At 39.3% G+C, this 23,400-nt stretch overlaps 1 protein-coding gene across 2 annotated transcripts in view; it reads right to left on the minus strand.

The window, feature by feature from the left end:
* SNX14 (sorting nexin 14) overlaps nucleotides 1–23,400 on the minus strand; it is a 58,611-nt gene that overhangs the window by 2,765 nt on the left and 32,446 nt on the right. For both annotated transcript variants that reach the window (XM_076333174.1, XM_076333173.1), the window contains 12 exons: nucleotides 22,339–22,471; nucleotides 17,427–17,628; nucleotides 16,369–16,452; nucleotides 16,137–16,237; nucleotides 15,742–15,853; nucleotides 13,897–13,937; nucleotides 13,618–13,737; nucleotides 6,570–6,693; nucleotides 5,902–6,066; nucleotides 4,753–4,848; nucleotides 3,417–3,508; nucleotides 3,205–3,261 (listed from right to left, as the gene is read on the minus strand). In XM_076333174.1, the coding sequence (XP_076189289.1) occupies nucleotides 3,205–3,261; nucleotides 3,417–3,508; nucleotides 4,753–4,848; nucleotides 5,902–6,066; nucleotides 6,570–6,693; nucleotides 13,618–13,737; nucleotides 13,897–13,937; nucleotides 15,742–15,853; nucleotides 16,137–16,237; nucleotides 16,369–16,452; nucleotides 17,427–17,628; nucleotides 22,339–22,471 (1,327 nt within the window). The remainder of the gene's footprint in view (nucleotides 1–3,204; nucleotides 3,262–3,416; nucleotides 3,509–4,752; nucleotides 4,849–5,901; nucleotides 6,067–6,569; nucleotides 6,694–13,617; nucleotides 13,738–13,896; nucleotides 13,938–15,741; nucleotides 15,854–16,136; nucleotides 16,238–16,368; nucleotides 16,453–17,426; nucleotides 17,629–22,338; nucleotides 22,472–23,400) is intronic.

The raw sequence follows: 23,400 nt of genomic DNA on the forward strand, positions 1-23,400 counted from the left end.
GTATCAAAGGCAAAACTCCTATGTTAGGTGTTTTTCAGCTCGTATCCTTAGAACTTGTTCACTTACGCGTGCTGCCACTAAACACAGCTTATCTGAAGTGATCCAGTATATATCCGCATTGGTACGTGTAGCAGGATATACCTTCAAGATATCAGATCTCAGGAGCGGGAAGCAGACGGACATCCCCGCTAACGAAAATATTCCCATTTCTCCCATGGCTGTTTCCCCTGCTGAAGAAGCAGTGCTCAAAGCAAAACTTCCAGGATGCTCAGTTTTCCCTTTAAATGCTGACCGACTGAACTGAAATATTTTTCTGTTCTTCACTGTAACTACAAACACATTTTGGTATCAAGCAACTCAAAAAGGACCAGTCTCTGCTGAGGAGAGAGAACAGTCACTGGAGTGTTACCACCACCCCCCCCAGTATAACTAAGAACCAGTCATTACTTTTATACTTGCCCATTACAATCCTTTGGAGGAAACAATTCTTCTCCCAAATGGCTTCACAGTCAGTTTGCAGTGATTTGAGGGAATTGTTTTTTTTGTTTGTTTAGGGCTCCAGATGAAAACCGCTGCCCTCTGCCCATCCCCTCTCCACCTTGCTTTTCCCTTCTCATAGTGACCCCTCCCTCAGCTGCCTCACTCAGTCCATCACAGTCCTCGTACACTCACGACCAGGTCCCACTGTCAAACATCACCACAGAAGCAGTACTTCGTTTCTGTATTTCTCTTGGTACATCCAAAATAGGAAAATGGCTGAAGTTCCTGGTTGGAGTATTTTCTCTCCCTTTCCTCTATCGAAATCTGGGCCAATGACTTCCCTCGCTCTGCTCCCATCAGCTTCAGTCACAGGGGACAGGGGGAGCCCAGGCCTCAACTCTGCTGTTTCACCAAGACCAACAGTAGCATTAGAGGTCCCTCCTCTGCAGGTGGTTTTTTGAAACGCTGCAGAGCAGTCAGGCAGTGTCACAGTTACACAGAACAAAAGGATGGATTAAGAAGTTGTACGAACCATAATCTTGATTTAAATTAAATAATCTCGTCTTGATTTGTTTTCAAAGAAAAAAAATATTTCACCCCATTAAATATACACACTGTTATAGAATCACAGCATGGGTGCGGTTAGAAGGTGCCTCTGGAGGTCATCTGGTCCAAACCTCAAGCAGGGCCACCTAGAGCTGGTTGTCCAGGACGATGCCCAGATGGCTTTTGAATATCTCCGAGGATGGACACTCCACAGCCTCTCTGGGTAACCTGTGACAGTGCTCAGTCACCCTCACAGTGGAAGAAAAGTGTTTCCTGAGGGAACCTCCCGTGTTTCAGTTTGTGCCCACTGCCTCTGGTCCTGTCAACTGGGCACCACTGAAAAGAGCCTGGCTCCGTCCTCTTTGCGCCCTCCCTGCAGGTGTTTATATACATTAATAAGATCCTCTGAGCCGTCTCTTTTCTAGGCTGAACAGTCCCAGCTCTCTCAGTCTTTCCTCGTAGGAGAGATGTTCCAGTCCCTTCATCATCTTCATGGCCCTTCACCGGATCCTCTCCAGTATGCCCACATCTCTCTTGCACTGAGGGCTCCAGAGCTGGACGCAATACTCCAGGTGTGACCCCACCCGTGCTGAGTAGAGGGGCAGCATCGCCTCCCTCGACCTGCTGGTAACTCTCCTCCTAATGCAGCCCAGGATACCATTAGCCTTCTTGGTGGCAAGGGCACTGTGTGGCTGGCTCACGGTCAACTTGGTGTCCACCAGGACCCCCAGGTCCTTTTCTGCAAAGCTGCTTTCCAGCTGGGCAGCCCCCTATATATACTGGTGCCTGGGGTTGTTCCTCCCCAGGTGCAGGACTTTGCACTTCCCTTTCTGAAGTTCATGAGATTCCTGTCAGCCCATTTCTCCAGCCTGTCGAGGTCCCTCTGGATGGCAGCACGACCCTCTGGTTTATCAGCCACTTCTTCCAGTTTTGTGCCAGCAGCAGCAGCCTTGCACTCTGCTCCATCATCCAGATCATTGATGAAGATGTTGAACAGGACTGGACCCAGAACTGACCCCCTAGGATACCTCTCTCTGGCATCCAACTAGACTTCATTCCACTGATCACCACCCTCTGGGCCTGACCAGTGCTTTAAAGACTATTTAAATGCTTAACACACAAAGCCTTGAGTTTTTTTCAGCATCAACTGAAGAAAGACTAATGCTCCTATATATGTATTATTAGCTGCTGAGATACGAAAACAGTTCAGCGGAATAAAACAGCAGGGCTAAGTCAGGTCTTTTTTGCAGCACACAAGTCTCCAGGCTACTTCCTCATTCCCTTGGCTGGCCAGGTCTTCTTTTGTTTGTTTTTAACTGTTTGAACGCTGATGTGAGGAGGCCAGCTACAGAGCTGATGCACAGAGTAGGTTAGACTTGCTAAGCTGATCTTATTTCAGTGAAAACAATGGAAAGTGCCCTGGCTTGTTCTGACATCTATCATTTGTTTCTGTTCATCATGCAAAACAAAACACTGCGGGCACTCCACAGTTCTCAAACACAGGGTTCATGCAACGAACATCTATTGTAAGTGAGGGGGTTTTTTAATTTGTTTGTTTTATATCTAGTTAACTAGCTAAGATCTGTCTACCATGAAGACCAAACTATAAAATTACTCTGTAAAACTCTGTGGAGGTTTTATATACATACGTACAAATGTATCAGATGGATCACAAACCTCATGATATGCATTTACATAGAATTCGCACAACACAAAATGCTTTCTCCTTTATCTGGATAGTTGGAGTTAACATTGCAGTGACCAAACTAGAGGTAAGAAACCCTCCTGCCAAATATTCTCAAGAAAAATGCTGAAGCTCAACCTGAGCTCTGCGTGCAGAATTCACTTCCTAAATCGGGAAATGCATAAAATAGAGTGGAGACAATCAATCAAAAAGAAAGGCACAGAGATCCCGACCGCGATTGCTCTGTCCAGTTCTACTGAAAGGCAGCTCTGACTTGCTGTATGCTAGACAAATGGGCCTAAACCTTGGAAAGAGCTCATTAACAAAAATGTAAATAATCCAGATTTCGATGATTTCAACACATTAGTAAAATACAGATTTTCCCCCAAATTTAAAATTAGTATTACAAGGGAACAACAGCAAAAATGCACCAACGACCAGACTCGCTAGCAGCTCGAAGAATTCTGCAGCTCTTGAACGGAGTTAGCACATACCTTACTCAACTCCGGAAAGAGTTCTTGAATCCCAATGTCCAGCAGAACATAAGTCAACTAAAAGAAAATAAAGAAAATTAAGAACACTCCAAAGCAACACTACTGCTTTTTATTTTTAACTCTGAATTAGAGCTCACTCCTCTGCTATAGCCATACATTCACTTCAGGAAAACCTGTTCCAAAAGGCAAGTTTCTCACGTGTTGCAAGTTACCTGTTTGTTGAGCACTGGTTGCTGCATTCCATCAAACAGAAGCCTGATGCCTTCATATTTAGCCTCCTCCCCAATGCACTTGCCTATTAAATCTAGAACAGATACCAACAACAAATACACAAGTCATTAGGAAGCACCGCAGAACAGCTATACAATACAGTTATAGAAGTCCAGTAATTAAAAAAAAAAGTTTAAATTAAAGAAGGACTTCAAATTTTATCCATCTAAAGTGGTAAATGGAAAAAACCCCACTCCTTTGGTTCCTCCTTGTTTCCTCCCTTTCCTTCAGGGCTGCACACCTAAATCATTATTACACTTTTTATAATATCAATGTATTGTCCTAATGTATTGTTTAATAAGCCACAAGCTGAAATTTTTCAATCACTTTCTGAATAACCTAGAAAATGGGCCACTCTTCCCTAGTTTATACAGTGTAAGGAGAGCTCAGATTTATCTTCTGGCTTCATGGTGTGCCTTTTTTAACCCAGTTTTCATCTGGATAAAATGCAAACTATAGGAACATTCTAAAGATGAAGAAATTATGGTATTAAGTACTGTCCTGGTTTCGGCAGGGATAGAGTTAGTTTCCTTCCCAGTAGCTGGTACAGTGCTGTAGTTTGGATTTAGGATGAGAACAATGTTGATAACACACCGATGTTTTAGTTGTTGCTAGGTAATGCTTACACTAGCCAAGGACTTTTCAGCTTCCCATGCTCTACCGACTGAGAAGGCTGGAGGGGCACAAGAAGCTGGGAGGGGGCACAGCCAGGACAGCTGACCCAAACTGGCCAAAGGGACATTCCATACCATGTGACGTCATGCTCAGTACATAAACTGGGGAAAGCTGGCCGGGGGGGCCGCTGCTCGGGGACTGGCTGGGCATCGGTCGGCGGGTGGTGAGCAATTGCACTGTGCATCACCTGCTTTGTGTATTATCATTATTATTATATTATTATTATTAATTTCAATTATTAAACTGTTTTTATCTCAACCCACGAGTTTTTCTCCCTTGTGCTCTTCCAATTCTCTCCCCCATCCCACCGGGGGGGGGGGAAGTGAGCGAGCAGCCGCGTGGTGCTCAGTTGCCAACTGAGGTTAAACCACGACAAGTACATTTGTAAAGCTCTTTATTTCCATCATGTCTTTATTAATCACTATGCTACAACCTTAGTCAGCAACTCTTAAGTGACGAAACTGAACTCCTGGGTTTTTGCACCTAGTATTCTAGTCAACTCAAATCTCAGCTGCGTAAGTATTATTTGATTTGAAAAGCTAATGTGACTGTATTTGGGTTATATATCTGCTTGAACAATTAGCGAGTCATGAAATACAGAACCTGGAATGTATCTCATCATTTCTTCAAAAGTCTGCTTTGCTCGCTTCTGTTTATCCTGGAGAGCACGAGGTTCGGTATTCTCACAGAACACAGCATCTGCAGCAAAGACACATTGAAAAAAAAAGTCTTTAGGCAGCTATGCATCACTGACTTATAAAATGTGTTTTGGATTATGGCCTCGAAGTCGAGCTGCTTTTCTGTATGATCTTGACTGGAAGGGAATTCTAGCCTTGCCAGATAATAGTCTTTTGCTTACGTTTGCCTGATTGAATCCAGAATACCCCACCTGTGTGGAGGACAATCTTTTGCCAATTTATTTCCATTCTTTTCAAATTTTTAAAGCATTATCTTCTAGGTTTGGATCAATTCTACTTCAGGTTAGTTATGATCTCCTTACTTACAATTTCCCTTATACTTTCAAAACTATAAGCAGTATTTATATCTTGTGCTAAAACACTGTCTGGAACTGTCAAAAATTTCAGATTTACCTGTGCATGAAAAAACAAGTATTGTTGTTCATGAGAAATATTAGGCACTCAGTTTCGGTTTTAGGCTCCAAAAGATTTACTCCTTTCCTTTTTTGTCTTTCACAAGCTTTCTTTTTGGCTTGATAAGGACAGAGCTGTCTTGATTGCAGAGCTTTGGCCAGATGTGTTGTTTAGATCAGACTGTAGTCAGATAATACTTCTCTACAGTTGTGAGGTAATTTTTTAATTCTTTTTTAACCTCCTCTCCCCTTCCCTTATTTGAAGGTCAAGAACACTCAAGCCCTCTCAAAAGCCCACCACAACAACGGGAACAAAAAAATTAACAATAAAGGACTGTGAAAAGTAATTTGAAGATTGCATGAAGTGTTTGCGCTCTGATATACTAAACCACCTTTGCTCTGTTTTTCTTGTTCTTTGCACACCTTAGCAAATTACTATTCATAACACCTTTTTCTGTAACCATCATTGACAGACAACATGGCTGACTCGGCATCTTTCCACAATGAGCTTCTGGAACCTTTTTATAGGCCAACTTGATTTTTAAAACTCCATTAGCTTCAGTCAAGCACTGCAAAGTTTAGTACTTGGAAACTTAAAAGAAGGGATTTCAAATATCAAACTAAAGCAGTATTTTCACATCAAAGATGTAACTTTTACTAACCTCTCAGCAATGTTATCAGAGAAACCAACCGGTGCTCCTGAAATAGCTGTTCTAACTTATAATGCAAGTAATAGTCAGTGTACAGTTCCAATGTATTTTTGAAGAGAATTCTTCCTCCCATCAAGAGGTGATGCAGCCAGTCAGGAATGCGGAAAACTACCCTACCTGCAAAGTTACAGTAACATACATTTACAATGTTCTCCTAATAGATAAAGGAGTCACTTATTCAAAAGAAAAAAAAGAAAGAAAAGATTGCAAACAAGCAAATATTATTTTAGTTTTCTTAGTGCAATGATGAAAAATCACTATTCTCCAGGCCGCTTATCAAATACTTCCTTTAACTATTTTTATTAATTAGTTCCCAGAGTGTACAAGCAGCCTAGGCACATCTGAGAAAAGGGAAGGGACCTACTCCCATAAGCTCATACTCCGAGATGCAGAAAGAGATCTAACAAAACAACTGAGCAATAATGAATGATAAATTACCGTATTTTAACACAGCAATAAAGTCTTTTAAAGAATGACTGTGTTCCTAAAATGTATATTGTTAAGCTTGCAAGTGCTGAATTATATATGATTACTGCAACAGAATTTTATTTCTTACCAAAGAACCAAAACTTCATATTTGGCATGAAGTATAAGAATAATTAAGAGAAATCACTTCTTACCAACATACATTAAGTAGTCATAGACTCCTTCTACAGTCATCATTTCCATGAAGTAGTTCTGATTTTGTCGTCTTTCTGTATTCTCAGACCGGTTTGCATTATTCTTGAATAAGTCATTGAAAAGCTAAAAATAGAAACATAAGACTGAAAACACTGCATTCAAAGGCAAAAGGATAGCCATCAGTTCTTTGTTGTTTTTTTTTTTAATTAGAAGTAGCTTTTTTCCAGAGCTTTCAAAGAACTAATCAGTTTTCTTTTTAAAAAACAAACAAACAAACAAACAAAACCCCCAAAAACCAACAACAAAAAAACCCCCTTCACTTTCCAAAGTGGGGGGGAGAAATAAAGAGCATGTCACATGTTGACAAGACACTCGACAACCAAAATACCTGGATTCAGAACAAATCAGCAGGGTGACCAAGACATTAATTCGTGAGCCCTTTTGCTCCTGATACCTTCATGTATCTAGACTTTTATCACAGGCTTTGATTCCTTTGATGCACCCCATTCTGTCAATGAGGGGCATAAAGGATATGGAGTTTGTCAGCCTTAAATCACAGGGGAACCCTACGACATCCAAGTGTTCCTAAAATTTCCTGTTGGCTTCCATTTTGAAATAAATACAGTGATTTCTGGACAAAATATCCAACTTTTTACACAGAGAACCCCCTTTTTCCCCTGCCAGCTTGATTATCTATAGAAAAAACTTCCTGAATCTTTGTAAGTTACCGAAGTTTGGGTTTCTTTCCATTTATCCCATTTCTCATTTTATTCCTTTATCTTTCTATTTTCTCATGTTCCCACCACCACCACGACGATCCCTCCATTTCCTTGCTGTTGGTTCTTCCCCAAAAGGTATCATTATAATACTTGTAAAATCCCAAGAGACTCTTCCCTGCATCTCATAAGGAGTCCCACACCACCTAGGCAGTACTCCTTCCCCCCGCCAAGTCTGTGGGCTCCAGCAGCTGGAAAGGAAGAGTTCCCTGAATCCTGAGGCTCTCCACATTTGACATTACCTAGCAATCACCATTAACAGTTTATTTTAAATTATCCCCAAAACTGTTGATCTAAAGGTAAAAAAGAATTCATACAGAATACTTTGTATTATGAAAAGAAAGTTCAAAAGTTTATGCCAAGCTTCTAAAAAAATATCCCAGAACTAGAAGCAAACGCAACGTAATTATAGTGTTGCCTAGGTTGAGATGATTGCTACTGACACAGATTTTTCTGTATCACTCCCAAATTAAAAATAGTTCCAAGGAATGGGAAGTAATTTGCTTTTATGTGGTTCACTTTCTGTAGAGCAATTCTCCCTGAACTATATAAGGCCATAAAACATCCAAATCACAACAGGCTCTGAAACACGCAAGTCTCTAAACAGAATGCTCTGCACTCTTAGGAAAAATTACATCAGGAAATCTGGCAAGACTCAGGTTTTGACTTGCACTTCTTTAGGCCCTCTCTTTTGTTAAGTGCTGAACTGCTGGCATTATCTTCACAAAGTTCACTCAAATTAAACAACACCAAGTTATTACATAAATTACATGAAAGAGCAAATATGGTTAATGCACTGGTGGATAACTGGTATCCAGGAAGGTAACAAACCTAGAAAGAACACATAATTATTCACGCCTACTGTATGAAAGCATCCCTGGTATGTTGTTTAAAAAACCCTGTATAAACTGAAGTCTATATCCTCCTCAATACCGAAACTAGGACAGTGGGAAAATCTTAGTTGAATTATTGTAACTTAAACAAGAGCCTTGTTTACTTTTTAGATACACCCCACGACCTGACAGAGGCGATACATACTGAGCCAACTCAAAGCAGCCCATTCTGAGTGCGTACAGGCCAAACCAAATCAGTAACAGCAGTCTGGCAGCTGATCTATAAAAAAAAAAATCAAACATGTAGGCCATCTTAGGGCAAAGCTTTTTGACTTCCAAAAGTCATTTCAACTTTCACCCCAAACCAGAAGCAGTACCTTTTGAATGCTGCACGTACTTCTGCACATGGATAATCTGTCTTGCACCTTAAATACAACGGTTCCTTGATCATTGTCAAGCTTTGAAAGCTCAGACTCTTGCACGTGGCATTCCAGAAAGCAACAGCAGATCAATGCATGCCAGAATTACTGAGCCACTGAGCAGTTTTTATAAAGTATATACTTTGCACCATTCCAGCGCAAGTGTGTATTCTACAGTCATTAGTATCTGAAGGATGCAGCAGCCGTAACACACAGTAGCATTACATCTCTGCTTAGGTCTTCTGCACTTTCCAGGATTTTGGCTCAGAGGAAAGCCAAGTGAAAAACATACAATTGGATATCTAATACAAAAGTTGAGATTATATTCACAATTCAGATAAGCACAGGATTTTGCTTTTAAATGTTTCCGCGCATGTTAATATTTGAGACATAAGACAAAACAAACTCCAATGCTTGGAGTTTGCAATGTTAAGATTTAACAGTAACTGTAATCACGAAATATTCTTAAAAGGCTTTCAATGAGGAAATTCCACAGATTAGTACTGGTTAATAATGGAAGCCAAGCTCCTGAAGCAAGTGAAAGATAAAAGGCCTACATTAAGAAAAAGACCAAAGTAATCCCTTGTACAGTAGGCTATCTATTGTACCTTGATGGGAAAAGCTAGTAAAATAAGTATGAATGCTTACATAAAGTGCCTAACAGAAAAAAGTTACTCAACAGTTAGTGAGCGCATATACAAATATACGCCCATACATTCCAGCACAGGTGTGAAGCTGATAGAAGCAATACCACGATTATGAACAATATCCACCAGCCAGAGGCATTAACCTCTCCACGTTTCTTCCTACTCATTTGCAAAGTACAGATGACTATACCAAAAATGGTAAGAAGAAAGAATGTATGTAGCATCTGAACCACATCAGTTAGTGTACTGAAAAGCAACCGTGTCTTCCTCCAAGTAACTACGCATAAAGATACATTATACCGTTGGTGTTCCAAAGGCAGTTTTTATTGCTGTTGGCAGGTCATCACAAGCCAGCAGAACAATGCCTTTGTAGGCATATTTTGCAAAATCTGCATCAGCTGAGAAGTCCTGACCTATTCTAGCAAGTCTGACAAAAGTATGTTCGGAAGACGATCAAGCTCCTCAGAGACCTTCAGAATAGAAACGTAGCTGGGAAAACCAGAAATCCTATTGGTGCCCCTAGGAGTGGGGAGTAGGGTTTTTTGTTCACTTGATGGTTGATAACTCTTTCAGTCTAGTGGATCTGATACAGGACAAAAATCCAATTGCTACTGGCTGTACTAAGGTTGATTACCCATGTTCATTATGTGTTTTTAACTAGTTGGGTCTTTCCATCGACATTTAAAACATACAAACTTACACACACACCAGGAATATTCAAAAGGAAGCAGCATGCAGAAAATCCTTCAGAGTAGGCACGTTTCTGATTGAACTCAAGCTTTCACCTGCCCTGACAGACTTTCAAGCATTTCTTATTCAGCCTATTGGTGAAGAGGTAGCCTGGGTGTACCCTATTCATGACAACAGAGTTGGCAGCACAAGCACCGGGGAATGCGTACTGTACTCTCAGCGGATTCCAACATGTTGATACTAGAATAAACAGATCTGTACCAGACAAGATATATGGGAATGCTGCATCAGCTGGAAATTGACTCTAGCATTTACCAAAAAATTCTGTGTTGTAGAACTTTCTTGCTATGAGACAACATGCCCTTCTCACAGATGGGCACTCAGAAAATGCCAACCTTCCGTCTCTTCGGCTGCCTGCCAGATCTCCTCATTGACTCCGTACAGGTAGCTCACGCAATCCTGGTACAGACATTTTGCATTCATCTCCATCACCAGCTTCTATTGGGTAAGAGTGCTGCACAGTGCTTGTATCTCTTCACGAAGATGTCACATGGCACAACAGAAGTTAAACTGCAGAACTGAACAACTGAAGTCTATGCCCAATGTACTGGGGGGGGGGGGGGGGGGGTAGACTGTTACCTCAGTCTACCTTTGGACTGAATACCCCTTGGTGCCTGCATTCCTAGACAGCGTTTTCCAGCTTAGTTTCATCTGAAATAAATTCAGTTAATGAGTTCTGAGACAGCTCCCTAGTACGAGAGAAAATGCGATAAGCAGAGATGATCAGGAGATTTGCTTCCAAAAAGCAGCATTGATCTGAACTAAAACGGTCTGGCAGATGAAACCAGTGTGGCTTACAAATCAAATCCAAGACGTGACAAGATGTAAATAGCGCAGTGTCCTGGCACCTGGCACAAAGCTTTTCCCAAGCGTGGGCGGACTTGAGAAAGAGAAAACTGTCTTCCAAAGAAGGCACAAGCACCCCAACAAATCAGCAAGAGGGATGAATTTCACAATGTGCATGGGAAGACTCAGCAGAGACCATAACGCAGCACAACCTGGATATCTCTAATAATCACAGTTATCGTGTGAGTAAGCGTGCGCGCTCTGGCTAAACTGATGGGAAATTAGTGAGAAAGCAGTCAGCACATTAATTCCTTATAGATACATGCCTCTTCTGGTCAAAACTGGTAGTATAATTTGAGCACAAACAGATACTAAGTATCTGATCATAGAACTGTCTTGCAGCATCCCCCAAGGCAAAGTGTCTTGAGTACCCACCATTAAATAATAATCATAGCTCTGCCGAAGATATACCAAACTTTCTATCTGTTTACAGCAAATGGCTCCCCAAAACAAAACAGATTTCTTTTGGGAAAGAAAAAAGAAAATCTAAAATGTATGTAGAACCAATTACTTATTCGTAGAACAGTTAACTAGAACAAAGTTGCTTAGAAAAACAGTGAACTCACTCTCACGATAGATAGCGAGAAGGAGTGGAGAGCTGGGGCTAGCTTCATCTTTTTTGCTGTCTGCAAGGAAACTCTCATGACAAAAGCACCTCCTACAGGGTAAATCAGCCGTACTAGCAACAACTTCAACTCAGACTCTACAAACTTCTGTCTCCAATGGAGTACATACATGGACAGTTAGTCAACAATGATAAGGAGGTTTCTCCTAAAATACTATTTCTGAAAATGACATTATAAACCAGAAGGCAGTAAAGATCTACATTTTGTTTAGGGAAACTTCAGTATTCCAAAAGGAAAGCCAAAATGCAGCCAGCTCTTTGCTTTCCTGGGACCACCATGGTTGAAAAGAATTGGGAAAACCTCATTTCGGAGCCCGAATTTCTGTACACGTTCTTTTACAAAAATAACATACTGACACTTCAGAGTTTGTATTTTAACTAAGCAATGCTATATACATTTTTTTAACCTTTTACAATGCAAAATGGTTTTGAACACCACTTTAAAGAATTAATTTTGGTCCTTTAATAAAGTTTATTAAACTACAGAAAGAACCGACTTCACAGAATGCTTCAGAGTGCAAAGCTTGTTGCTCAAATATTTTAAGTATTTATTTAATATTTGCTGTAGCAATTCAGACTTCTGGTTTAGAAGATGAAATCTAAACAAATTAATAGATTTAACTGCCATTGTACTTAATCAGTATAAAAGTTTTGTAGCTGCAAATTCTGTAAGTGTCGTAACACTATAAAAATGTCCATAGTGAGGGAAATCAAAAAGGTCCTCTTTTTTTAACAGCCCATCACCAACAAGAACCATAAATGGATCCTGGGCTTCTAGCTCCTGCAAGAAAAGAACGGGCATAGACAGTACTTTTCACCAATACTCTTCCAGCCTCCAATCGTTTTCAACTAAAAAAAAGTTCAAGAGCTGGATGCAGTTTCTCTACAGGTACTCACCCTGAATGTATTTCCTTTTTTTGTGAATTTGTCCAGTCTCACCTTATAGTTGTTTAAACTTCTGGTATTCACAACATCTTTTGGCAAGGATTTCCACAAATTTACCAAACTATTGCAAGAGCTACCACTTTTTGGTTTGAACCTGGCTCCTACCACCTTCATTTAATGCCTCTTAGTTTTTGCGCTAGAAGAGAGGGGAAAAAAACCCAATCTTTATCCCCTGCCCTCTCATGCTATGCATTATTCTTTAGACTATCATATATCTCCAATTCATCACTTTGCAAAATGAAGTGTCCCAGCTTACATAGTCCAGTTTCAACTCCTCTTCCCAAAGCTAATGAGATAGCAGAGAAGCATACAGTACTGAGTTTTCTTTTAGAACCTCTCACATAGCAAAGTGTACGCACATTATTGTCCCAAATCACATCAACTCTGTAACACTGAGCTTGGGTCTCCGAAATCCTAGTCCAGAAGCAATATTCCTGTGTAAATTCCACAAATCCATTAACACTCTAAAGAAATCTAACACAGAAATATGAAGACCAGTGTCTTTTTAAAGCCCCTGAAGCTAACAGAAGTCTTTCAAGTAAGTTTTACCAGTCTCTAGCCACAAATACAAGACGACTAAGAAAGGACCTAGCTTTTCCTATAGTCAAATAAAAGGTTAAAATTGGAAGCTTTAGCTGTGGCAATGTTGGAGAGCGAAACTACAGCCAAGTTAACCTATTATGTATGCCAGACATCAATGAACTGTATACTAACATTTTAAAGGCAGATGAATGGGTATCAGCACTTTGACAATTTTGGCTTGTAGCACTTTGACAAGCCACATGTTTGTGAAACACTCAAGCTCGTCTCACTTCAGAAAGGAAGCTGCCTTACGGTATTAAAACATTCCGCATTTTACACCTTTGCTTTCCCTCTTCTCCGCTCTGTACTTCCCAAGCTCTCTACTCTGTATCCTCATGTCCAAATCCAGTAATAATTTAAAAAAAAAAAACAAGAAAAAAAAGAAAACCAACAAAAACCACAAAATCAACAACCAACCCTCAAAAGTCATTCAGACAAAGATATTTACAAGACAGAAGATGACAAATCTCTCTGCACGACTGTTCTCCTTCTTGTGTGAAAAGACAACACAAAATAGATAAGCTGTTTTATTTATGTTTTTTTTCTGTTTATTCTTTGCATTTTCAGAGTATGGTCAATTTTCCCCACTCCTGTAAAGTGGGAAAGGAAGAAGACTTACTATACCTTCTTGTTGTTTTCAGAAGTAGGACTCAAGATGGTAAGTTCAGGCCTACTTGGTTTAGGCTTGGGAGATTCACAGGAGTTGATAAAATTCATGATGAATGGCTCCAAATGCTGACCTTTCTGAAATAAGATATGAATGACCTGTCACTTGCATAATTATAGGAAAAAAACAAACAAAAACCTGAGTTTCCAAACAAATTTTTTACTAGCCTGTAAGTTAGTAGCACATAAAATTAGTCATTGAAGTTAAAATGTTGGCAACCTGGAAGACTTACTCACCTCTTTCATCAGCTTTCCTGGAACAGATTTTATAATTTTACCTATAATTAGAAACAAAAAAACAAAAACTTTGTTATCACTGCCTGATCTTAAAGACATTTTGCTCTGCTACATTTTATGTACTCGTCTAGTACTTAATTTAAAAATACAATAGTTTTTTAAATCTGTTTTTTTTTTTTTTTAATGGGGCACAAAAAGCTATGAAGTTTTCCACATACCTCGTTTATAACTTAATGCTTAGTACTTTTCAAGAAAAGATACTTAAAATATGAAAAATACAGATGATTATCTGAATACTTTTGGAAAAAACCCACAAAAAACAAAGTACTCTAGATCTGCCTTTGTAATTTTTCTAGAAGCTCAAACATAAATAGCTGTATTACCATAACAGCAGTACTATATGACACCGGCATTGGCACAATTTTCTGTATCTAAGTTCTTCATCCTTCATAAACGTTTATCACAAAAGAAATCACAAAAAACTGAGATTCTCCTCCTTCCCTAAAAAGATCAGCTAATCTGGAGAGATTCTGGAAGGATCCAGTCTTGAAAATACTGGCGAGTAAAGTTTTACAAATTGGACAGGCTACAGCTGTGGTCTTAAAAATCACCTCTTCTGTCCTGTTAAGGCTACCAGGATACAGCATAGTAACTTTGAATGCTGAAAAATGAAAGTGTCTAGGATTAGTTTTATTTTAAGCACTACATTTACAGTATTATTTTTCTTATCTACATGTCATTAAATTTGGAACTTACATCGGAAAGTATGTACAATGTTTAAATGATAATAATACAAATCACTCGTTCTCACAAAAAGTCCAACCGAAATGCCAAGACTTGTTAAAATGATGTTTAGGGAAGTGAAGTATAGTCTCAGACATGAGATGTATGACAGTAAACACCATAATTACAAGCTTTTTTTAACAACGTATAGTTGGATCTACAGAGGAGGCCTGAAACCAAACAAAACACTTTAACTGGCGGATGACAACTGAAATCTCATTCAACAACTTAGTAAGCACACTAAGAGAACGGCCACCCCAGCAGGTTCACACCATGACCAGGAGAAGCAGAAATGCAGTGGCACAGTTCAGACATGGCTTTCCTGGACCACGCTCGTGCCAGAACCACAAGTGCTACAATACACGAAGACAGAATGGCCATGAGGTTGACCTTACCAGCTCAGGCCCACTATCATGAGACAGCTACGTTGCAGCCAAGCTGTAAAGTCATGCTGCAGTCTACTTTTTGGATTTATTATCAACTGTTACATTAGACATCAAGAATTTCTCAACTTCTCAATTTCCATTTCACCTGCCAAGATCATACACACCACTGCCTCAAATTCTATTAAGTAGCTCATGTTAAAAAGAGATCTTAACGCTAATACTAGAAATATTAAATATTGTAGTTTTCAGATTAAAATAAACAGATTTTATTCAACTAACACCCAAAGGTAGTTTATATTAAGAAATCGTTTATACCATCACACCTGTAAACAATGACTGACTTGTCCAGATTTGACTTGTGACAATACCGTAAGTCTTCTTGAACTATGAAATTTGTTAGAGAAATCTTGATCACCTTGCTTGCTGACATAAAGATACAAAAGCAACCACTTAAACACTTTTTTTTCCATAATCTCAAAATGTCCTTTTTCTTCAAGGAAAAAGTATCAGCATATCTTGCTTGCTGAGCTATAATTTTAAGGGCTGTGAAGGAGCAGAGTTCCGATTTCCCACCTCCACATCCTTACATAAGTTATCTATTCATTACTACTATCATTCAATCACAGTATTTACAGTATTACTCTTTGTCAGCATAAACAACTAACATGTTACATACCAAGATTCACATCAGGCAACATTTTATCAAGAAACTGAGTCTCTCCTCCATTAGGGGACAGGAAGTCAGCTAAAAGCTGGCTGTTACTTAGTTCTGGATGTTGCAGAAGTTTCTTTGAGACAGAAGGAAAGAAAGAAGTACTTTAATCTTTAAAAAATCAATTTCTCTATAGCAAAAAGAGATATTCAAAGAGCATTATATTACCATAGATATTGTCATTTGCAAAAGATTTCTGTTTTCAGTCACATGAAACTTTAACAAGTTTTATTTGCCCACTTCAATCCTTTCTATAACCCAAGTTACTTGGAAACAAACAAACAAAAAGCAGATATTCTTTTATTAATTTTATATTATTAGTTTTAGAATATTTTTTGCTCCAAAAGTTTGTTTAATACCTGCAGATATTCCTGGAACTCCTCTCTCTTGGATTTTAAGAACTCGTAGTTCTTAGGGCCAATGATTCTCTTTGAGGGAAGCTGAGCATCAGGAAACGTACCTAATAAAGATATCAAGGAGATTATTCTTGTAACACCGCAAACATTGGTTTCATTATTTTAAATTTCAGCTCAGTACTGAATGATAATCACAGCAGTGGGAAAGTGGCTTTCCAGATAATGGAGAACATACCGTGAAATTCCGTTAGCTTCGACTCAAGCACATAAAATTCAAGATATCTCCTGTAGACAGACCAGTGTTCAGGTTCATGCCCAACTAGGAGTAAAAAAACCAAACCAACATTAAAAATAAACCAGGTTTTATGCCATTTGAGAGATGAATTAAGCAACAGCAAACGTATGTTGGATTATTATAGGAAAAACCTCAATGATATTAGTCCCCCATATTGCCATACCATAAAAAAAATCCCAGCCAGGTAATTTAAGTGTTAAATTAAAATGCGTACCTGGTAGACAGACATGGTACTAGCCCAGAAATTATGATCTCATTTAGGGGATCACTAAAATCTAAACAATGGAGTGCTGCATAACTTCAAAATTCATCAGGGCTGACTATGTTAGATCTATTTTCAAACTTTTAACCAAATGGTTTACAGAAATATTACTTGTTGAACACTGTTCTCCGCACCATCAGCTTGAATCCTGATCATTCTTCCTCCTGGAAGATATCACTAAATAGCTCTTAAACACTTCCTGCTTATTGTGGAAGTATTAGTTTCACTAACACAAATCTATGCAGCCCCAGGATGATGCTATTTTCCCCACTCAATATGGATGTATTGTTGTCTAGATACTGATAAACTATCTGCAAGCCACGATGGTTCCTAACAAGCAAAACATTTTCATCTCCTAAGAACTCTATTTTAAGGTTTATATATAAAGTTATTTATTGTTCATTATTCCAAACTTCAGAGTGAGTGAAAGAAAAATATGCCAAGCGTTTATTAATATGAATCGTAGGATCGGTATTTTTGGAAAGAGAAAATCTCAAACTGTGGCATGAAGTCTAAACGGAACTGATTCGTGCTGAGGAGTCAGTTCTCAACTTGCAAATACTAAATGTGATCATTTAGCTCTCAAACACATTTCCTCAGAATTGTCAAGTCATTATTCCAAAAATCAGAAGAACATGTATGCAAAATACACTGCAACAGCCATCAGCGTACAGCACACTAGAACATTTTGAGTTCATTTTTAAATAACATTTTATTTATCCACAACACTGCATACCTGCCCTTCTATCATTTCTCTCTACATCAATGCAGAACACAGGAATTCTCTCCTTTCTGTCTTTTCTTTCCAAGGAGGGATCGTCAAAAAAATCTACATATGGGATGCTAATTTTCCACGCGGCAAGGTTGCGGGGTGTATTTGGGGTACTAACAGCCTCTTCAGGAGAATCATCTTCCATCACCATAACGCCTTCTTCAATCTGTAAAGATCCAAACATCAAGATATACAGTTCTATTTTAATTGGTTCAGTCTACTTTTGCAAAACTTACATACAATAATGAAACATAAATCAAGTCTTTAAGTATGCGTCACTAAGTAATAAAAGAACAACCCCCCCATTTCATTAATGGAGTTTTCAAGTAGATTAATTTCTATTTTTAGATCCACTGCAAATTAATTTGAAGTTAGAAGCTTTTAGTGAGAACTGAAAGTTTTTATAACACTATCAAGTTCCATATCTGATGCTTCAGGGGGAGGGGGGAGAACAGAAGTACTAGAGGAGACAGCTGGAAGAATGCCTTAGACACAGACCGAATGCTACAGGAACCGGCTTGGGTCCAGCAGATTTAGCTGCACTGCATTTTTCAGCATACTAGGACCCAAACTGAAGACTTGAGCTTACTAGGTCAGGCCAAGAAGCTATCTAAACACAACACCACACAGAAGCCAACAGTGCACCAAGCTAGCAGGTCTCCCACCCCCACTGCCAAGTGCAACGGAGTATGTTGTGGACACATGAATCTGACTTGCTCTGCAAGGTGCAACACAACCGCGACTGGGATTGAATTATTCCTGCAGCCCAGAGCTCTTTGTATTTTCACAAGCGTAGGCAAGCAGGTGAAAAAAGAGTAGTCTTGTTTCCTTATAAAACTGAAATTGTTTGAATCTAATTTAGCCTGCTGCCAGGCTGCAAGGGCTTCTAAAACATCGCAACCCTGTGAGGAGGCAGGCGCTGCCTGACAAGGAGCAACACCCAAGCCCATCATCCTGCCTCCAGCCTGTGCCCGCCGCAGCGGCAGTCAGCACCTTGCTCTTCCCACCACAAGTTACAGAGCTATTAACTATGTCGAGATAGGTTAGAGTTAAGCGACAATTCAAAAGTACATTATTTTAGTAAGTTTCACATAGAGACTTGAGAGTACTGCCACTTATTAAAGTTAAAATAGGAGATTTTAACATACTCATTTACAACATGTGTAACTACAGCAAACTGGAAAGCATGAATCCCACTTTCAAGTCCTTTTCCCTTAGCTTCATAATTTAAAGCCAAATTTCCCTCAAAGGCCAAGCCTAGGTGGCTTAACAAGTTTTGCCTGTATTGGGATAATCTAATTAACGCTTTAAGGCAATACAGCATCCCTGAAATAATTTTGGCTGTGTCTGCACTACAATATTCAAATGATCATGACTCAACTGCAGCTGAAGCATAAATGCTTCAACACACACGAGCAATCTGTTTTCAGTTTTGTTTTGCCTTTGTGTAATACTGAAATGACCCTTAAACTGGTTACAGTGTGGACTGTTGTCTTCCAAAACGGATCTCAGTAGATTCACTAACTGAATCTCTTCTTTTCAAAACTTGTTTTTGCTTCCACTTGCCTGATTATTTGATAAAAAGAGAAACTGTGACAGGTGAAGAGCAGTCTCGGTTGCCGCTACACAGAGACCACGCTCAGCTAAGGTGGTTCACAGTTTGTTTGAGAGCTGAATCACAGGCTGCGCTCTTTCACAAAGCAAACAAAAATAACTCCAGCCTGGAGTGAACAATTAGGGCTCACAAACTGCAGGACAAACTTGCACCAAAGAATGGAATAAATAGGACAGATGCTCTCTGAACCACAACAACAGGGTTGTCAGGTAGCTTTACATCTAAAAAGTCTTCTGTATGAGGTCTTACCCTCATTTCCCCCCTTCCCCAGGCTTTACATGGTTGTCACCACTGGATAGAAAGAGCAGAACAACATTTCAGGATAACAACTGCAAGCCAACAACAGCTAAGTTTCTGCAGCTGAGGCAGCATTAACTGGGTGCAATTTGCACTCACTCCCTCACCCTGTGAGGGCTGCGCTATCAGCTGCCAAAATTAATACTTTATAATCTATCCTGACTAAATGTGTATATTTGCATTAGCACTAAATAAACAATCTCCACAAAGACCTCCTTGCAAAAATGCAAGACCATTCTAGAAACACTCAGGCTTACCTGGCTCTGTAATTTTTGACTAAACTAAATGCTTAGGCAACAGACTTGACCAAAACTCAACTCCTGCCTACATTTTCTGATTCCTTCTCTTTAATTTACCACTACTTGCAGCTCTCATGTCCTACCATTAATCCTATCGGTTGATACAGTGATTACAGTCCCAGCACTGTACAGTTAGCGTAAGATCTTAAAGCAGGTAGGGGTCAGTTGTTTTTGAACTGCTCATAAAGGGGCCACAACCTCCCTGTCTGCCTTCTTCACTCAGCCCTTCCGAGATTGTATTGAATCATCAGCAAAGTTTCACACACTCATAACCTCTTTTCACCAGACCGACCCCTCACCTGACTTCTAGCCTGGTTTTGGTAATGATACTATGTAAATCTGCAGGCTTTTCCACTATGACAACCACAGCACCTACATTAAGCCAGGAAGCATGAATTTCTGGGGTTTTTAATCCTCTTTCTAAACAGATTACCAACCTATAACAGTTATAGCCTGCCTCAGTCTCTTTCCATTTGTTTTATCCAACAAAGTCACAAATTCAAGTCTAGAGGTCTTCTGGCTGCCCTGGAAACAATACCTGTGCTTTAATATGCAGAGTATCTTTTGCTATATTTAAAATTTAGCTGACAAAGATGGAGTGTGGTTTCGTGGAATTACTATTATCATGTTAGCAGCTTACAAAGCTGCTGCCCAAAGCCACAGAAAGCTGCTATCACATATTTCTATCCCTACTTGATTTCCTTAGACTAAATGCATGTTTCCTATAGGCTTTAACTGCAACCAACATGACTTTGTCATAAAAAAAAAAAAAGGAGAAAAAAGAAAAAAACAAAGACATTCTTCGGTTTCTGTCACAATGCACAGAACTCCATTTCACTGCCATTCTTTACCTTGTATTTACCTTGAATCCACCAAGCTTACATTAACACCAGTTACTTAAATACCTAATTAGGATCTGTGTAGGAGGAAATAACTCCCATATCCTCCATATATAAGCTAATCAAAAAGTTGCTAAGTCTATATACTGCACTGCCACCATCTCACAACTATACCGTCGTTTCCCATATCACATTTTTCTTAACCCAGAGAGCTCTTCCTCTGACCCTGTGGTGCCTGCTAGGAAACTACACCTCCGCACTTACTGTGACATAATTCGTGTTGAACTCTATGTTCAGTATTCACTCATGAAGCGAAGTCACGGCTCTGTCCAGCTGTTCAGACACACAGTAACCTTACAACAGTTTAGTGTTTTCTTTTCCTGTTTCTTCTTCCCATCCACACTTACCAAGTGAAGGGACTTAGGTATTTCTCAAACTTTGTCTAAGGTGGTTTTAGTAAAAATGTAGTATCCTCCCTTTACTTAATGAAGGGATTTGAGACAATGCTGCACTTAAAACTTTCCATTCTTGCCTAAGCTAAAACCATTCTGTCCATTTGAAAACCTTCCTTAGTAAGGATTAGACTCTATATTGTCTCTCTCTCTCTCCCCCCCCCCCCCCCCCCCGAACTCAGCAACTTCTCACAAGTAACTTCTTGTGCTCTGGCACAAAAACATGTTCCTTCTCTGAGCTCCACTGCTTCAAGTATACTTCTACTAATTCCTCTGCTATAGGGGAATTATACTTCCACGCCCTTTGGCTAGCAGAATCTACCACAGCAATGCTGCAAAATTAACCCATTTTCATTAGAATCTCACCTCAAAAAGAGAGAGGTTACAACAACAAGAACTTAACTGTCCAAGAAATTAATTGCAACAGTTCTGCCCTCTTAAAGACATGATTTATATGAAGATTTAGCCTTTACAGAAAAATGCCTTCTTTTTCTCCTCTTAAAGAAAGAAAAAAAAAAAGGCAACTTAGAACTCTAGATAGGTTGTTTTGAGTCCTTCCCACCCTCTTCTGAAAGCAATTCTGAAGAAGGTGAATAATATAAACTCAGTATTTACACTTTTATCTTCAGGTTGTGGAAAATGAGCTAGCAGCTTATCAAGGTGATAAATGCTTAAATGTTTTGTTTGTTAGGAACAGGTACAAAAGGTTGAATCGGCAGACACACTGTAAGAAATCCATGACTACCAATAGCTTCTGACCAACTCTTTCCTCTTCTCTTTTTAAAATTTTCCATTTGTCCCCCAACTGTGCTTCAGATACCAATGTCCCATGCAATAATTCCACCATTGGCTCTATTCATTGCTGTTTAGCATGAAAGAAAAACATTAGTTGAGGGAGACACCCAAGACAAATGAGAAAGGACTTGCATCATGGTCTTTAGAGAAAATGCTGCATCACAGACCAACTTGACAGCAATTTCTCCACTACTTTATCCGTGGTTTTAAGGTCTTATGGCAAGCTTCAGATGAAAAGCCATGCATGCAGTCCTATGCATACCTTATTATCCAGAATTATAAAAAGGCATGGCAAGTTTTTAGAGAAAAATTCATTGCTTACAAAAATGTGTGACACAGCTACTTTTAGTACTTCTCTGTACTAAAGCAATAAGCTCAGAGGCACACTAACTGGGGATGAGGCCTTGGCTTGTGAATGAATACAAGGAAAACAAGGTAACTTAATCAGAAGCCAGCACATGGAAACCCTGCACTGAAGTAAGACAGCAGAAAAGGCAGAAACTTAACATTTTCAAATAAGGAAAGAAAAAAACCCAACAACAACAAAGACTAAAAGACAATTTTAAAGCTTTTACTCACAAAGTCATCTTCTCCTTCATTTAAGTTATAGTTAGGCAACATAGCTCCTTCCATTGCAGAACTCTTGAATACACCTTTTATTTTGTTGCCTATTTTGCTGATTCCAAAAGATTCTCCTCTCTTCTGTGTGGTCCTAGGATTACAAAAGCCAGAGTTCACAACACAAGGCGTATTATTACACAGCAGCTCAGTAGGCCATTGCACATCATTTGCAGATAAGAGAAGCAACTCTATAAACAAGTAGCCAAAATATTTACAATTGCACTTAAATTGAAATTCATTTATGGCAAATTTGTTCTCTGATGACCAGCAAAATTTCTTGATTACACTTTTAAGAGATATGAGATTCCCATATGCTTAACCATGAGCAAACATTAACAGTCTTACAATAGTATCCCAGTAATGCAGGACATAGAATAAACAATTAACTATGCAAAACAATTTTGACAGCAGAAACTGTGTATTGCTACAGGCATGCACACCAAGAAGGTCACTAACTGTCCTTTTCCATGTACTCATATTTAAATATTTATCCACTCTCGCCAAGTACTGTAAATGGTGTAGTTAGATGCACTTTTTTACAAAAACATCCGAATTTTACAAGCATGTACGATTCAAGATAGATCTCGACTTTTAAGCATTAGGGACAGACAAAAGGAACGTGCAAGGAGCAAGACTGAGCATGACAGAAAACAGATGCAACTGAAGAATCTTGGCTTGAATCATAGAATCATTGAGGTTGGAAAAGACCTTGAAGATCATCCAGTCCAACCGTCAACCTAACACTGCCAAGTCCACCACTAAACGATGTCTTTTAAATACCTCCAGGTATGGTGACTCAAGAGCCAGTCTGACTGAAAGATGAAGACTAGTCTTGCACTTATAACAAAGCATCCACAAAGCAACAAGGTATGGAAAAAGAAAGATAATTGGGCAGGAGGTGCACTCCTTACTGAGAGAACAGATTTTATAGCAATTCTTACGCCCTTACACAAGACCTGACACTGAAGATTTCTTCTTACATAGAAATGCTAGTAATCCTGGAAAGAAAAATGTTTCTGT

This window comes from Aptenodytes patagonicus, chromosome 3 (genome assembly GCF_965638725.1).
Source record: "Aptenodytes patagonicus chromosome 3, bAptPat1.pri.cur, whole genome shotgun sequence".
Taxonomy (NCBI): domain Eukaryota; kingdom Metazoa; phylum Chordata; class Aves; order Sphenisciformes; family Spheniscidae; genus Aptenodytes; species Aptenodytes patagonicus.